Below are 17,293 nucleotides of genomic sequence, written 5' to 3'. Positions count from 1 at the left end.
TTACTTTATACATGTCTGTACTTTTCTGATATTTTCGTTTCAGAAAAAGTAAACAAGACCTGATGAATAGAATTTTAATACAGAATTATGAAAGACTTAAAATACTTAATATTTACTATAACAAAATTTATATTGTTTGTGATAGCAAAATCAAAACTGATGCTCAAGAGCCATTATTAAACTTTGAATCTTGTTTATCCCAGTAAAAGAAGTATTTGTGGAAAAAAAACAAACCTTTGTTAAACAACTCAGATAATTCTTTTACCAGTGAGCACTAAAAGCTTTAACAGACCAACCTAAAAAGCTCATAATCAAGATGATTAGTCTAAAGTATGCAGGAGGGATGGGTGGCTCTCCTATAAGCTGATTTTGAAAGCCAAGTCAGTTCCTATTGTGAATGTAATTTTAGAAGGTGTGTACTTCTCCAGTCAAGGAAGGAAGCAAGCCAGTGAAGAAATACAGACTGGAGGACTGTGAGGAAGGTCAGAAAAGTCAGGAATGCTAGTCTTCATTTCTCCTGCAAACTTATTAGAACTCTTTTACCACTTAGAAAGAAAATTCTAATACCTGGAGCACAATATGGCCCAAAGAAGCATTCTGGAAATGCCTTATCGCATAATTGTACAATTTAGGTATTAACCACACTGCTTCTAGCCCTTTGCCAGAATAGAGACTTGTCCAAGTTTTAAAGTACCCTGGCCTTAAAGCCTCTCCAGTTCTTGAAAGGGACAACTTGATTTGATTCTCTTGTCCTATATTGCAGTAGAAAACGTTGGCATTTGGTGGCATCCAGTGGTAATGTTCTCATCTTATTTGCAACAATGAGAAGGAATTTTTCTCTTGGTTCTTTATTAGAAACATAGAAAGCAAGCCAGTATACTTTTTAAACAAAGAACATTAAAACACATTAAGGTCAGAAGCATCATATTCCTCCCATACTGCAATACACAGTCTCCCCCCGCCCCTCCCAGGTAAAGCACAAAGACCCTGATGTGACTCACAGTGTGATAATGGACAACACAATTTAAAGCCACCTTCTTCCTATGAGAAGGAAAAACCACTTCATGTGGGATCACTTCCAAAGACGACTCAACAAACAATAGTACTCGACATCCATCATATTTATTTTACTAAATACCATGGTTCAAAAGAACAAAAACCAGAAAACATACTTAAACTAGTCTAAATGGGTGGGGCTAAGCACACCCGGTCTCCACATTCTCTATGTATCTGGAGCTAGTACCACATCAGTGACTGAGTACTCGTGTACACTTTGCCGTTTCTGCTAACAGGAATAAATTTCTCTGAACCAACAAAGACATGAAATATTACAAGATACAGGCACTTTATGTTCCCAGTTTTAGAAATAAGCCAAGTGAAAAATATTTAATAAAAGTAACTGGGCCAGAGTTTTCTACTTTAGTTCTAGACACTTAAACTCAATTGAAAATAAACAAGTTTAGCTGGGATTAATGGTCATATTTGTAAAAAAAAAAAAAAAAAAAAAAAAAAAAATCCAATTACAACTGGAGAAAATGGCCATTTGAATTGAACTTAAGATATGCCAGTAATGTGCATTAAAACGTATATGCCTAGGCAGTCGAGTAGCATCTGAAAGCTATGTGAGAGTATGGTTAGTGAGAAAAGCAAAAGGTGCTTTGATTCCACAGTATCGGATTAAACAAAAAGTAATTTACAGAACAAAGTACCAAATGATACTTTAAAATAAATACTTCATCATTTTGATGAATATATACAGTGTCCACTTGGGAGTTTAACTATCTAAAAGCGGCATATCACTATCCAGAGGTGCAGGAGCAAGTTCACATAAATAGAAGAGTGTGGCTTCACTAGCTTCCGCTTCAGTCAATGGTTCCAGGCGGACAAGCTTACTCTGGGTCGGTTCTGGATCCAGGCTGCTATCCAGGAGCTCATCGACTTCTATGGGTTTATCTACAGAAGGCACAACTTCTGACGATGCAGTTGTACTCCCCTGTTCAATAGCAGATGCAGAGTTCCCATCCAGGAATGCAAGAAGTGGAAAGGCAGTATACTGGATAAGTTGTTTGTCTATAAAGATCAGAAAAAAATATGTTTATAAACCCAAATAAGAAATTATATATTTTATGTCACTACATTTTAAAACATGTAAGTAAAGAAAGTTAGCCTTTCATTTCAACATTTTAACTGTGAGATTCTTCTTTTAATGTTAAGGGGAAACGCTTCAAACTGTAAGACCCCTTCCTTTACCATGTAAGTGTTCTTTAAGTACTAGGAGCTTGAGCCACCATCCAGAACCTGGTCAGCTCTCTCACTGGTTCACATGGACTTGTGTAGCACTGGGGCCAGCCCAGGACTCTCTCTACACATGCTATGACAAAGTCCAGTCCACCCAGCTGTTGAGTATGACAATTTAAAGAAATTAAGACTACCTCCATTCCTACCTGGCTTGGATTTAGATTTTCTTCCCTCTTCTGACACATGTTGAACAACACTGCTCTTGGTAGCTTCTAGTCCCTTATTCTCAGACTATAAAAAAATGTAGAATTACTATTTACATTCCTTAAAAGTATCAAATAGTTAAAAACTGATAAAATAACTTCAACACATCTGAAATATAGTCAAAAGGGAAACATCCGAAAAGATGAACAAGAAGAGAAATCTCACTGGAATCGGGCAGACCAGCTAAGAAACTTCTCAAGGACCAGAATTAAGTTCCCAAAGTAGGATAAAGGGAAGGGCATTTCAGTAACAGAGGGCATTCCATAATGACAGACAGCGCTGCCAAAGAGATGGGAGTAAATCAGACATGGTTTCGCATGTTAGTGAAGATATAATCCACACTTTAAACAGTTTTGATGAGAAATGCACCACACACTGCTCTTCTCCTGAACAGGTCAGCCTACAGAGATGAGTACATGCTCAGGTCGCCAGGAATGATATGGGGACACTTCTCAAAGTGCCCCTGCTCTTGGAAGCCTCAATTGTGATGGTTTCTTCTTGTCTTTTCTGTAACTCCTTAGATCTTTTCCTTCACTTGGTCGATTCCTCAGCTGCCGTCGTCTTTCCCTCTGGTCACCGTGTGGAATGAAATCCACCATGCTTCTGATATGGCTGTGAGCCGGACAGTGCCCGAACTCTGAGGGGCAGACCAGGCTCAACTGTTTCAGATACCCCTGTGTATCAGATACCACCAACTACCGTATCCCTACACGTTGCTATAGTATGAAGAGTGAACATCTCCTGAGAGCTGTCATAAAGTGAAACAGTAAAAGTTTCAAGACTCTAAAAAGATAGTGATCCCAAGATGAAAAGTAAATCATCCCAAATTAAGGAAAAAGAAGTCATCACTTAGAAGTTATAATACATAAATGTTAATACATTTTTACAAATCTTAAAATAGCAATATCCCAAGAATACCACTGTTGATATTCTAAACATGATAACCAAGACTAGGAATGCATTTTTCCCATGTATGTTCTTGTTCATTACTAGTGGCCACTCTGCTACACTATACAGTAAGTACCTAGACTAAGAAAATATTAATACATGTTATATACGCTTGTCATGAACAAAAGAGATAAAAAATACCAATAGTTTTCAAGTCTCAGAACCGCAATAAAGCATCACCCTTAAATATATTCTTATAAGATCAGAAAGTAATCTTAAGTTATTGGTTTCTAGAATAATGAGCATAATCAAAGAACAATGAGTCAGTTTTAGTAATAAACAGCAAAGCATATTCACTAAATTAAAGTATGATGTGACTTAATACTCAATATAATGACAAAATCTTACACTGTAAACACAGGTAAATGAAGTCTATCAAAGCACAGCCACACATTCTTTTATGCATTATCCATATCTGCTTTATCTACAATTACAGCATTCACTGTTGGGACATACAGCTTATAAAACCAAGCATATTTACATTTGGTCATTTATAGAAATAGTATACGTATGCCAATAACCTAACAATGCACAATGAACTTCTACTCTACAATTCTAAATTGTAGAATTTCATATAGTGTTGAGTCAGCCAAGGTGAACTGCCACTGGCCAGACCTCCTCACACCTGACAACAGGAAATTCCCACTCATCACCCATATAATCCTTCACATTTATGTCTTATTTTTAGATTACAAAGGACAAGCATGTAACTGACCTCAGTAATCCAGAAATTGAGCTTAATTTATTTTGTAACTAATAAAAAAATAAAGATTAAACAATTTGGTATCCATATTAGATACAGGAGTAAATTAGTCAGGACAATTAAGCTATACAAAAGTAACAAGTATTTTATAAGCATCTGCCATTACAGACTGCCCTTAAGGATCTCCTGTCCACTTGCTAAGTCCAACTGGATGCTATTTGTTGAAAAAAATCCTTATAAGTTAAAAAAACCAGGGAAACTATAAAGCTGCCTCTACCCAATAAAACTGACCTCTGCCTTACTTACTGCTTTCGATACTGACAACGTGAAGGGACTTACAGAGGTAATAAGGACCAGTGATTTTCAACTGAAATTGAGAAGTTGTTTGTGGGAAGAAAAAATATACAATGCAGAAATTATATTTTAATCATTTTCATTTTAAAGGAATATCTGAACAAGCCGAGGCTTGTTGGTTTCTCAGCACTAAGAGGCTGGTTTCATACTGAGAATGAACCCCACATGTGCCAGGAGAACTGGACAAGGAAAAACTAACCCCATAACCAACTGCTACTTTTCCATCTAGCACTGTACTATCTCAACCACACACTTAAGTAAGAATAGGAAATGCTTTCTGTATGTATGTTTAATAGGACTCTTCCATACTTGTATAGCTATGGGTCCTGAGCAACATGGATTAAAACTTACTTTTGTATTATTGATGTTATCTGTGGGATTCATCTGCACAGAACTAGTGAAAAGCTGAAAAGACCAAACAAAAAAGATGATAAGTTTAAAAAAATTTTAAAAGATTTGTGTGTTAAAAATTTTTATACAATCATGGTGAGTGAAGATGTCACTCCTACATGAGGAAGTTTCCACAGATTCAATCAAGTTTGGAAAAGCAAGAAAGCAGAAAGAAAAACAAACAAAGGCAGAGCAAGCTGGCCCATGCGCTAGATGGAATTTTATCTTGTAAGTCTCTCCACAGTGGGACAGTTCCCCATAATTCTTATCCGTCCATTAATCTCTATTCAAGTTAGTATCTTTTATTTCTCTCTAAATGTTTGTTCTTAGCCATATGTAGTGCTAAAGGCTGAGTGAGTCCCATGACTTGACGTTAAACATTTATTTACTTACTTACTGATTACATGACAAATTCATCAAATCTACTGACAGTGTAACTTAGCATTCATATCAAGTGGGGCCTCTGACAATATGGCATACCGACTTTATTTCCTACGTAGCTAAGGAAGTTCCTAAGTGCTAAGGTAATGCCAATGAGCTGTACTCAGTCCAGCCAATTTATAAATGCAACTTTCAAGTCATAAGCTTCAAAGTCCTAGCAAATCCCATCCACAGTGTATAAGACTTGTAAGAAATCACTGGCACCATAACAACATTTATTTCTGCTCTCCTGGAGCTTACAATCTAAAAGGGAATATGGACATTAAATAGCCAACTTATATCCAATCCAGTTTTATAATTACAGAGCTTAAGAGCGCTAAGGAGTTTGGAAAGCATGAACACTGGCAAACCCAGGACAAAACAAAAGGGCTGTAATAAAGCTAGGTGCTACGCATCATCAATCTGAGAAAACATCGGGAATTTGGAATTTAGACGACGACGAGTGCTTAGGAATAGTATTACCAAGAAGGTAGAGCATGTTCTAGAAATGGTTAAGACCAATCCACTACCTTATACAGTTATAGACAATCATTGAAACCAGAAACAAAAGCTGAGCAAAGCCATGAGTGGTCCAGGCCTCATGCCATCAGGCTTAGCTTAGACCCCTGAGAACCACTGAACACTGAGCAGACCGGAGGCTTGCACTGGATGAGAATGAGCAAAGCAAGAAAACAACACAATGCAGGTTAGCTCCTTCTGCTTCCGGTCTCTTTAGACATGGAGTCCTTTAAAGACCACAGCTGTCATAGATGCATCTATCCTTTTCTCTTTTCCATTTTCCTCTTTTCTGATCACCCACTGGCAGCTGAAGAGGAACGGAGCTCAAATCCTTGGTGGTAGACGACTACTCTCTGTATGCCGACTCAGCCTGTTACTCCTTCAGAGAACCCCAAAGTAATTCTACACTTAAAGACACTGAGTGAGGCCAGCACCGCAAGCAAGCTTCCCTTTTTTTTTCTTTCTTTTCTTTTTGCCTCAGCATCCTATTCAGACTTGGGAACATGTCTTATATACTCCCAGCGGGTAGATGGGGCAAAATATACACAACCAATTCACATATAAGGAACTGATGCAACTTAAGTTCTAAGGCCTGATACCCTCCTGCTGACTCCACCCTGGTACAGAAACCTGACCATTATAAAGTACAGCCAGCATTCTCAATGCACTTGGTTTATATCTTGAGCATCTTCACCATTTCAGAGAATAAGGTGAGCCAGGACTAGATTTTCAATTTTATGACACTTCAATCTAATTCATGGGTGATGTAAGTCTTAGATGAGAGAAGTGAAAATACAAAATTAGGGTGGTTTGTCAATGTTATTTTGAAAAAAATAGTACCTGATGATGAGATAAGAAAAGCAAAGGGAGTCTGCTATACACATGAGCTCTGTTCCTCTTCAGCGACCAGTGGGGGATATGAAAAAAGAGGGAAATGAAATGGAAAGAAAGCCAAGGCTACTTCTATGATAATTGTAGTCTTTACAGAAAGGCGTCCGTGTCTAAAGAGACTGGAAGCAGAAGGGGAAAATGCTATTAATGGGTACATAGTTTCAGAGATAAAAAACATTTGGGCATGGAATTTAAATAATCTAAGGACTTGCAGATAAAACAGGATATTGCAAACACGCAGAGTAGAATGTGAGATAGAGGAAGAGAGGTAGACAGGTAGACACACACCCCAAGGATGGAAATTTGAATTGGGCAGAAGGAGGCAGCTAAGGATTACCTCCAAGATAGGATACAAAACTGCCAGATTTGACAGGATTGGAGATAGTGAACTACTCTCAGCAAGTATAGAGGTTTGAATATCAATTTAGTAAATGTTAAAAGTGGAACTGATATGACCCCAAAACCACAAGGCACAGACAACAGTGGAGTTCCATTCACACAGCTGGGGACAAAGACTGAGACAGGAAATCAGAATGGACATTAAAAATATACCAAATAAAATGAAATGTATTTGCTAGAAAAACATTCATTCCCTAAGAATTAAGAAGTGTCTTTATACTAGTTCCACTTCTATTACTAATTCACAAAAGTTTTTATTCAATTTTATCCCAGAGAAAATGCACAAACGGTAACACAGCAGCAAGTCCAGATTAAACCTGTATTCAGTAGCAGTAATGTCGAAGAGTGGCACGTTGTTACGGGAGCAACTGCTCTTCACAGGCAGACAGCGACCACACGTCAGTGTCCCGTACCTGTCTGCCTATGCTTCCTAGTAAATTATTAAGTAAAATACAGAAAGTGTAGAATACAAGAGTATTGATTTTAAATGGCACATGTAAGTACACAAACCACCAGTACAGTAAAGAGTATCAAAAATACCTACATCAACCAGAAGATCTGGGTCTATGCTAAACTGTCTTCCTGAGAGCATAGCTTGGAAGTCCTCTAAACTGCAATCAATACTGTCAAGGTAATCCAACAGCTCAACCCTAAAGAAAAAAAGGAACAGTTTCATCTTCATTAGGTATTCTCATTTACATTTCAAACCACTGTTGGTAACCTAGTTAGTGCTACAAAATAATCTTGGTGAGTCCTAAGTCCTTAACAGTTCTTAAGGCATTCCATTTAAGATTTGGAATTTCTGAAACTTGACAAACTCATAATCTTTACACCAATTTACTTTCAGAAAAGATGTGCTACAATGACAGTGTGCTCTTTTCCTTCTATGCCACCTCACTACGCTAACACTCCAAATAATCAAGTGACTTCTATACCATAGATTACTGCATTTGAATACAATATGTCCCTTAACAGAAACTATACCACTAAAGACCACTGGTAGTTAAAATCAAGAATATCTTACAGTTAAAACAAGAATTTCATTTTAAAAATCTAAAGAATTGCTCACCAAAGTTCCAAGACTACTCCTGGACAATTAAATCTCGTCCACTAGAGACTTCACCTTTGATCAGCAGAAAGGGTCTACATCTAGAAGGAAGTTAAGCTACTATTGCTACTTCACATTTATAGAAATGTAAATAATTCTTTAGGTTTATGACTGAACTGACTACAAGAAAGTCATGTAAAACATCTGTGTGAGCCGGGCGGTGGTGGCGCACGCCTTTAATCCCAGCACTTGGGAGGCAGAGGCAGGCGGATTTCTGAGTTCGAGGCCAGCCTGGTCTACAAAGTGAGTTTCAGGACAGCCAGGGCTATACAGAGAAACCCTGTCTCGAAAAAACCAAACCAAAAAAAAAAAAAAAAAAAAAAAAAAAAAACACACACATCTGTGTGAATACTCACTTTCCTAACAGGTTAATGTTGTCATTCAGAATGGAGTCCATCATGGTCACAGGGTCTTCTGAGGTCAGACTGGAGGAGCCGTTTAGCTGGACAGCACTAGACATGAGAGGGCTGCTGCTGCCAGCACTCCCCACACGTAAGGGTTCTCTGGCTGGTTCACTCTGCTCTCCACTCTGAATGACAGGAGCATACTCATCCTCGTTGTCATCTTCAACAATGACAATGTCAGGATACTGGCTACATCCATATCAGCAATATGAGAAAAAAAAAAAAAGACAAAATGGAACCATGTCAGCTTTAGACAAGGTTAATTCATTTTCATTCTCTGAAGGACCCCAAATCTATTGAAAGGTCTCCTTTTCTGGAAGTGAGTCGCTTAAGCATAGGTTTTGACAATCCGTAAGATAGAAACCCTGAGAACTAAGAAAAAATGGTTAACTCCAAATAAAAGTCATCAATTTTCATTCTTTTTTTTTTTTTTAGGTAGTTATCTGGGTCAATAATTCCAAATATGTGAAAAAGATTAGTACTCCAAACCAAATATGAGAAAAATTAGTTTAAAAACAAACAAACAAACAAAACCAGGGCTTTTCTATTATTTCATAAGAAAAATGGCCAATATTTTCCCAAATTTTATCTCATGATTCCTTACTTGGAGGAATCCACTACAACATCCTCATTTGTTTCTGGAATAACTGGAATATTTTCTTCATCCACATTATCGTCAGTAACATCATAAATAATTATGTCATCTGAAATCCGTTCTCTTGACTTTAAACCTTCAGTCCTGCTGTGTGGAACCTAAAGAATTGGGAGAAAACAAAACACATGGACTACTACAAAATTTATCAGCAAAAAAATAGACTCATCCTGTCTACTAAATATGTTGAGGATTCAATAGTAAACAAAACTGCTTGTCCTCAGTCCTTCTGGGACTCACAGTCTAATGACATATGATATCATTTTACAGAGCTATTAAGCATATACCCATATTCTACTTAACAAATTACTTTATTATAAGAGACCCTGAAGATGAATGACATACCCAAAGTGTGTTTTTCCATGGAGATGTTCAAATTCCTAAGTATTTTTTAAATAGATAAACAATGAACAAGTCCAGACCTTCGGAAATTTCAATTATAATCGCACAGCCATTGCGATTATCCCTGGCAGTGGCTGTTCTAATCTGAACCTGCTGTGTGTGTCTCAGGAGGTTTTGTTCTTAGTCATTAAAGCCCTTCACTGGGAGAGATACAGCACTTCAACAATTCCACAGTTAGAGGCCACTGGCTACTTCACCAGCAGCTGCTTTGTGTTATAATGTTATATATAATGTTATAATGTAGATACACAGGTCTGACAGTGCAGGCCCATAATCCCAATTACTCAAGAGGCTGGCACAGGAAAATGTCCAGTTCAATGCCCACCTGGGCTACAGAGTGTTCAAGAGCAGCCTAGACAGCTTGGTGGAATCCCATCACAAAATGAAAAAGGGTAGCTGGGACTAGAACTCAGTGTAAGTGCTTGCCTAGGGTTGATACCCAGGACCACCAAAAGAAAAATAAAATGTATGGGTGCACTCAGGACAGTTACATTAGGAAGTCAAGTTCTCTAACCAAGCAAGTAATTACTATAATGTAAAAGAAGTTTAAGTTTCAACAATAGATGACGCAGGTAAGAGAAGTAAAATGTTTTAAATATATAAACACTAGTTAAACAAAAAAAATCTAAAACATATGAAACACTTTAAAGATACATAAATTTCAGTTAAACTAAAGCAAACCTTCATCTACTTTATATAAGCTTTCAACCCAACACCCATGCCACACAGGTTTACAATATATACTTGGTTTAGAAAGAGAAAGGGGCTGAACACTGAGATATGATGAAGTTAACACTGTCCTGGGGGGGTAAAATAAACAAAACTTCAACAGCCCAACAGTTAATGTGACATAATATTTGAAAATTCTAACAGTTCAAAATAAGAGTAATTTAGTAGGACAGCATTTGCCTTACTGTTCAAAAACTCAGCTCTGATCTCTAGTACATCAAAAAAGAAAAAGGAGATTATCAATGAGAGAGAGAGAGAGCAGTATCATAAAAAAAAAGGCACAACGTGTTTGATGGTAGACTAATCTGCAATTAGATGTTAACAAATTATATAGTCTATAGCAAAAACAAAATCATGCACAAATATTCTGAAATTGCTAGAGAAAAGCACTCTAGTTGGCACATGGTAGATGAAAAGAAAATTCCATAATCATGTTACACTATGATGACCGCATCACTCTTCACCTTATACAGCACTATAAAAACTACATAAGGCCACGCTGTTGAGGTAGAGCTCCCTGGTAAACTTCATGCAGTCCACATTGCACAGTACTGAAATATCATCACCACTGGCATGTGTAGATATCCACAGAATAACAGTCATAGTTCTGAATGTACCACACAAAACAGCATGGCAATGACAACTAGAAAGCTGGGAAATAAGCAACTGTATTGTAACGATGTTTCTTAAAATACCTGACAGCAAATAACGGAACTGTCACAACGCGGCAGAGCTGGGGAGTGAGCACTTACATTATTCACTAAACGGCTCTGACTGCATGAAACACTGCCACAATAAAATTTAGTTTGAGACAATAAATATAAAATGCATTAAAATTTACTTTATGATGGTGATTATCAGTTGGTTCTTTGACTATGTGCTGATATAGATTCTTCTTTGGGGCTCCATTTGTGTTTAGAAGTAGAGGCCTGTAAATAAGAATTGTAATATTTAATTTCACCCCAAAAATGAAAGAATAAAAGGTTTCTACTAATTTACTCATATACTTCCTTCAATAGTGAATGAAAGCTCTCAATAAGTATACAATAGAAATTCTTTAGAACTATTCAACTCCATACAAAGTATACCTAGCTTTTAAAACAGTAGTATCACAGAATAAAAGGCAATAGAATTAAAGCCACAGACTTAGATGTATAAACTGTCAAAATCTTAGCCTTATAGCTCACCTTTTCCTCCTTCCATCTATGCCTTTGTCAATTATTCTTCTAGTTCAGATATGACAATGTCACCAATAGCTAACATATTTATATGCATTACCACCTATCATTAGGATTTTAAATTATCAAGTCTACTAAATTTAAAGTAAACCAAATATCTGATTCTCTCCTTCCTCACAACATTATTTTTAAAGAGTTCTCCTCACTGGGGCCTTTTAATGCTACTTTAAACTGGTAACATGAATGAAAACTCAGTAACTTCTGCAAGGCTACTAAAAGTGACCACCTGGCCTAGCTTACAAACATAAGCAGGAAGCAGAGAGTGCAGTGCTATCTGCAACCCCAGCACCCAGGAGGCAGACTAGGAGCTGGTGAGTTTGAGGCGACTTCCAGGTATCTAGGTAAGGCCCTATAACAGGGGAGGGGGGTGGGGGAGATGACAATAGATCATCACAAGGATGACAATGAGAAGACAAACAGGGTGCATATATCCAAAATGTGTAACCTTATTATGATGATACTGCACAAATGGAAAATTCACTCATACTTATGTGATGGGCCATGGTGAACTAAGGGCCTATGAGATGAAAATCTTCTGAGCCCTTTTAGCTATATGACTAAACTACCTTATGTACAAAATTATTAAAGATATTATATGTAATTACTTTCAGACTGCATGCACACAAAACACAAACATTTGAACTCAGACATAAATTTCATCACTGGTGATTCATAGGCTTGTAAATATCCCCCCAAATTCTCAAATATTTCTACTATCCTAAGTATTGTGGAAAGGGATCCTCACCCTGTTAAGACTATTCTTGAAATGCTAACATAATTTAACAAGGGAAAGCTGTTCTTTGGTACCAGGCATACACTCAGCAAATAGGTATTCATGATTCAACACTTAAATGTTTGTAAGCCAAAACTCAAAAAACTTACCTTTTACGTTTTAAACTCACAAGTTGATTATTCTGAACCAATGTAACAATAAACTGGACAATCTGAGAGGAAAATGTAAATAAAATTCTTTCATCAAAGACTGTGTAAATTTTTAAAAAAGACTTTGCAAATTATATTAAATTACATTAGTTACAACCCAGCTGTCTGCCTTCAAGCAGTGTGCTCAATAAATGCCTCTAAAACACACACATATAATGCTAAGTCATTATATTTCCCACAATCTTAACATATGAGATTTGTTTTTCCAGGAAGACAGCACTGTGAAGCAAAAAAGACAAACTGTTGTACGACAACCATTTTCTAACAAAGGTAATATAATTAGAAGCAAAAGGAATTACTAACTCAGAACAGATCATACAATTCAGGCTTCAAAGAGTATACTGGCCAGTTTTATCATCCATGCAAGCTTACCCAAGCTACAGACATAGTAAATTTTAAATATCTGCTAAACTTAGAGGAAACTTTATTAAACAAATAGACCTAACCAACTACTCTTATTTTATAGGCTTGTTTCTTTATGTAAGACACATGGCTGGCTACGCCGATCCAGTGTCTTCTTAGACGTTTAATCCTCAACCTCACTACAAAACTGCTCCATCTGAATTCTGATGGCGTCCAGCAATGTATGTGTTAACTAGGTGGTTAGGAAGCTTCTAGGTAGCCTGTGAGAGCCACTGCAGCTTCCACTATGACTTGAAACTGTATTGTCAGCTTCCTACCATAGATGCCAAGTACAAGTGAAGCCTGTGAGTAATAATGACCAAAGTGTTCTGGTGTCTGAAGAAGGCCAAAGTAGTTGGAGGACCGTTCAGACTCTGTAGAGTTTCATATGCTTTATGAAATGCAATTACATGATTAAAATAGAATATATCAAGCCAGGCATGGTGGCACACACCTTTAATCCCAGCACTCAGGAGGCAGAGGCAGGCGGATTTCTGAGTTTGAGGCCAGCCTGGTCTACAGAGTGAGTTCCAGGACAGCCAGGGCTATACAGAGAAAGCCTGTCTCCAAAAACCAAAAAAAAAAAAAAAAAAAAAAAAATCAACTAAGTATTATATTATACATCAAATTCAAACTTCAAAGTTGAACAGGAAAAGTGCTGGCTAAAAACTGAAGTCCTGTTGTAAGTTCATCAATTAACTTTGTTTTTTGAAAAAAGAAAGTGCAGATGAAGTAGTTCATATTCAACCAAAATGCTGTCTTATGAAAAATAGTAACAGAGTCTTTTCATCAAGTACAAAATTAAGAACAGCTGTTACTTTAATGCATTAGAACTTCGTACAGAAGTTAAACAAACAAATACTTGAAACACTGGGAAATGAATTCAATAATATTTAACCTTAATGTTACTTTACATCATAACACAGGTTACCGTTTTGATCATAGGCCACATGCGACAACTGCTCTTCATGTCTGCCTAAGGCTGGCTCACTACACTCAAACCCTGTCAGTCATCAGCTTATTTTTAGCTCAAGTGACTTTTCAGCAAGAACAAGACTCATCACTCCCCCACCCCCACCCCTCCAAAGAACCTGTTGCTATGAGCCTCGTTTACTCATAAGCAAAAAATAGATCCCTCTATTGCTCTCCTGTTTCTTTACTTACTGACAAATGGAAGTTGGAACATAAAGATGAAATGACAAGGACACAATGCCAGGGGCAGGTTCTAGGGCCTCCTTTGATACAGCTCAGTATGCTGAATTTATTTACTACTTTACTGTAACTACGTATAGACTATGCCTGTTACATCATACACTGAGAAAAGCACCGCTGAACTCCTAGGTGGGCCACATGACTTAAAAATTAACTTTACCTATCAGAGTAAAAAGCAACAGGAAAAAGTCCACAGAACAGTCGAACGCAAACACAGAATACAAACAAGCAAATGCAGAGCACAGGGCAGGCTGGAAGCTTCTTACCTTCCGAATAACTTGTTGCTGCTGGGCATGCTTTGCTCTTAGTTCTGACACCTCCTTCCAAAGGGATTCATTCTCACTGTAGTAACATTAATTTAAAAACCAAAACAAAAAAGATTGGGTCAGAAGATCAAACCTCAATAGTTTTTAATCAACAAACTCCCAGAACTTGAACTCAGAGGTGAGAGGAGACAGGCAGAGGTAGGAGAACTACAGGTTCTAGAAAACTTAGGCTAAACAGTGAGACCTTGTCTACAGAAACAGTACTGGATAACTATACTACTTCTCCTACACTGTAACTAATTCTTAACTGTATTATCTACTAGTCACAACAATACAGGGGGAAAAGATACATACTTACATGTACATAGCAGTAGGTAATTTCCTCCCTTTGATAACTGGGTTTGTTAGTATTTGCTTAAGCATATACTAAGTTTCAACAGGATAGCAAGTATCTTTAGACTCTGCTAATTGCTTCAGGAAACAGAGGAAAGTAACACTGAGCAGCACTTGTTCTCCAGGCACTGTGCTGCTTATCATCTTACATGTAGGATTCACTACACTTCCATAAGCACAGCCAAGAAAAGAATCATGTTCCTCGTTGCAGAGAAGAAGACACTGAAGTATGGAAAAGGGAAGAACTTTGCCCTCTCCCATTGGGATAAATCTACAACTATTAGAGTAATACGAAAGTCTGTCAGACTCTACAGCTATCTGAAGGTCTGTCTCAAACCCTCTTAGGAAGCACAGGAAAACCATTACGTGTTTTTAAAGAAGGAAAATCAATAGGCATAATTCCTTTCACTTCTTTCTTGCCTTGTAAAACTGAATTTGTAATATGTAAATTAGCAGAGTTAATATAGAAGGATAATCCAACTATCAAATACTTATATGAAAAAAGTTATCTTCCTCAATCTGTACTATTATTTAAAAAAAAGAGAGAGAGAAGGCCGGTTCACATATGTAGGTATCAGAAAAGGAAATTGTTTTAAGTACTTACTCTATAATCACTATTTTCAAAAAACCAAACTTAAAACTGCTGCTAGCTGTCTACTGATAGAAGATGGTTATCACTAAGAGTACAGGATGGTTAAATGATGGAGGTCTTGAATTAGGTTAAAGGACACTGCTGACAGAAGACAAACAGAGCAAATAACACGGCTAGTTAGACAAAATAAGCAAAACTGGAATGTTTAAGGCCTTTTCAAACAAGGAATCAAAGTCCAAAGTTACTCATCGTGGATATATTTGACTTAAACACTAACAGCAAAATGTAAGATACAATGTGTAAAACAACTATTCTCAGGCTCTTGTGATTAAGGAAAAACCCCAGCTATGTAAGAATAGAACACACCTATCTATATACATTATGAGTATGGCAGTTAAGAAAATGCTACTAAGTAGTGCAGTGAAAACAAAATAAAACATGCTTTTGAAGATGAGAGGTTTGTGGAGCCATCTCCTGCATCTCTGTGCAGTACCAAGTAACTCAACTCTCGTATGCCCTACTTTTTCCTAAGCCACTGGGAGACATGCATTTTAACAAGTCATTTACATATGAAGCCCATATGAAAACTAATCTATGTATAATTTACTACACTATCTTAAAGATCATAAACAAGACTAGCTTCATGGCTTGATTTATATATTCTTCTCACAACATAATTAAAACATTAGGACAAAGTCTACAACTACAAACTAAAAGTAAAGAAAACTAAAATTTACAGGCAAAACAAACAAACAAACAAACAAAAAAACACAATGATCTTGGCTACTGAAGACTACTTACAACAACACAGACAATCTCCACACTCCAAAACACACACCCCAACCTCCATAATATTAGGATTATATTTGGAAACAATATTTTTACCTTTTTAATTCTGAAAGCCTGGACTCAATAGTTTCTTGTTTTATTTGAACCTTCTGAGCACTACTAATAATTTTTGTTAAATCTTCCTGACGAATTTTATTTTCCTCTGGTTTTGAAGATGAAACCTTCCAAAATACAAATTTAGAAAATTAAATATATACTAAACTTCCAAGATTGTAAATCAAACTTCCTGTTATAAAAAGTCTCTGTAGCTTATTAAAGTGAGATGTGATTACAAATTTCTAGGTAAATTCTAAAACAAGAATACACTTCACAGTTCAATACAAGAGAGAGCAAGGAGTGATCACTGTATTTTTCCCTAGCTAACTTAGGAGTAACCTAGCTCATTATAATGGGATAAGCAGGAATATGAGAATCTTTGTTTATTCCCTCTGCCAAATTCCATGTCATTTCCAAGCCTCTTTATTATCATATCCCACATTTAGTTCACAGTACGCAGTAATACAGTTGTACAGTAGGTAACTTTCTCCCATGGGCTCTTCAGCTTTTGTTATTATGTTGCAGGCTTTAGGACTGAAGTGGAGGACTTGTGCATACTGATGAGACTTACATATTTCAGCCACTAGCTATATATACGCATTCCTTTGCTCCCCACCCCTTTCACCACCACCTCCCACTTGTTGGTGATGGGAATTGAAGCCAGGGTTTTCAGGGTGCTCGTCATGTGTCCTACTAAGGGACTATATCCGTATTCTTTCTATCCACCTTTTATGGATTTAGTAAAGACATCCATGTCAGCAGAAGACACTTGGTTTTGATTTTTCCCCTCGGGCAGCTCAGGACTAAGCACCCCTATGTGTAGCTACCCTCTGGCTCAACATGGTAAAGGGAAGACTGTAGCACTCTCAGCACCACTGAGCTTAGAAAATAAGTGATGGGAAGAGTCAGAATGCTGTTGTTAATTTAGCTTGTCCTTTTCTT

The 17,293-nt window shown here is 37.1% G+C and overlaps 1 protein-coding gene across 3 annotated transcripts in view; it reads right to left on the bottom strand.

The window, feature by feature from the left end:
- Window positions 1–829: 829 nt before the first annotated feature.
- The window catches only part of Hsf2 (heat shock factor 2), a 29,378-nt gene continuing 12,914 nt past the window's right edge, over window positions 830–17,293 (bottom strand). For 2 of the 3 annotated variants that reach the window (XM_006512564.3, XM_006512565.4), the window contains exons 4-13: window positions 16,352–16,476; window positions 14,482–14,557; window positions 12,542–12,603; window positions 11,263–11,350; window positions 9,243–9,391; window positions 8,591–8,827; window positions 7,671–7,776; window positions 4,859–4,912; window positions 2,445–2,529; window positions 1,104–2,070 (exon numbers count right to left, since the gene is read on the bottom strand). In XM_006512564.3, the coding sequence (XP_006512627.1) occupies window positions 1,775–2,070; window positions 2,445–2,529; window positions 4,859–4,912; window positions 7,671–7,776; window positions 8,591–8,827; window positions 9,243–9,391; window positions 11,263–11,350; window positions 12,542–12,603; window positions 14,482–14,557; window positions 16,352–16,476 (1,278 nt within the window). In that variant the 3' untranslated portion in view covers window positions 1,104–1,774. Of the gene's footprint in view, window positions 2,071–2,444; window positions 2,530–4,858; window positions 4,913–7,670; window positions 7,777–8,590; window positions 8,828–9,242; window positions 9,392–11,262; window positions 11,351–12,541; window positions 12,604–14,481; window positions 14,558–16,351; window positions 16,477–17,293 lie in introns of all 3 variants that reach the window. The other variant, NM_008297.3, reaches the window with a different exon arrangement.

This window comes from Mus musculus, chromosome 10 (genome assembly GCF_000001635.26).
Source record: "Mus musculus strain C57BL/6J chromosome 10, GRCm38.p6 C57BL/6J".
Classification (NCBI taxonomy): Eukaryota; Metazoa; Chordata; class Mammalia; order Rodentia; family Muridae; genus Mus; species Mus musculus.
The sequence above is the reverse complement of the archived record's forward strand: the minus strand, read 5'-3'. Positions and strand labels throughout refer to the sequence as shown.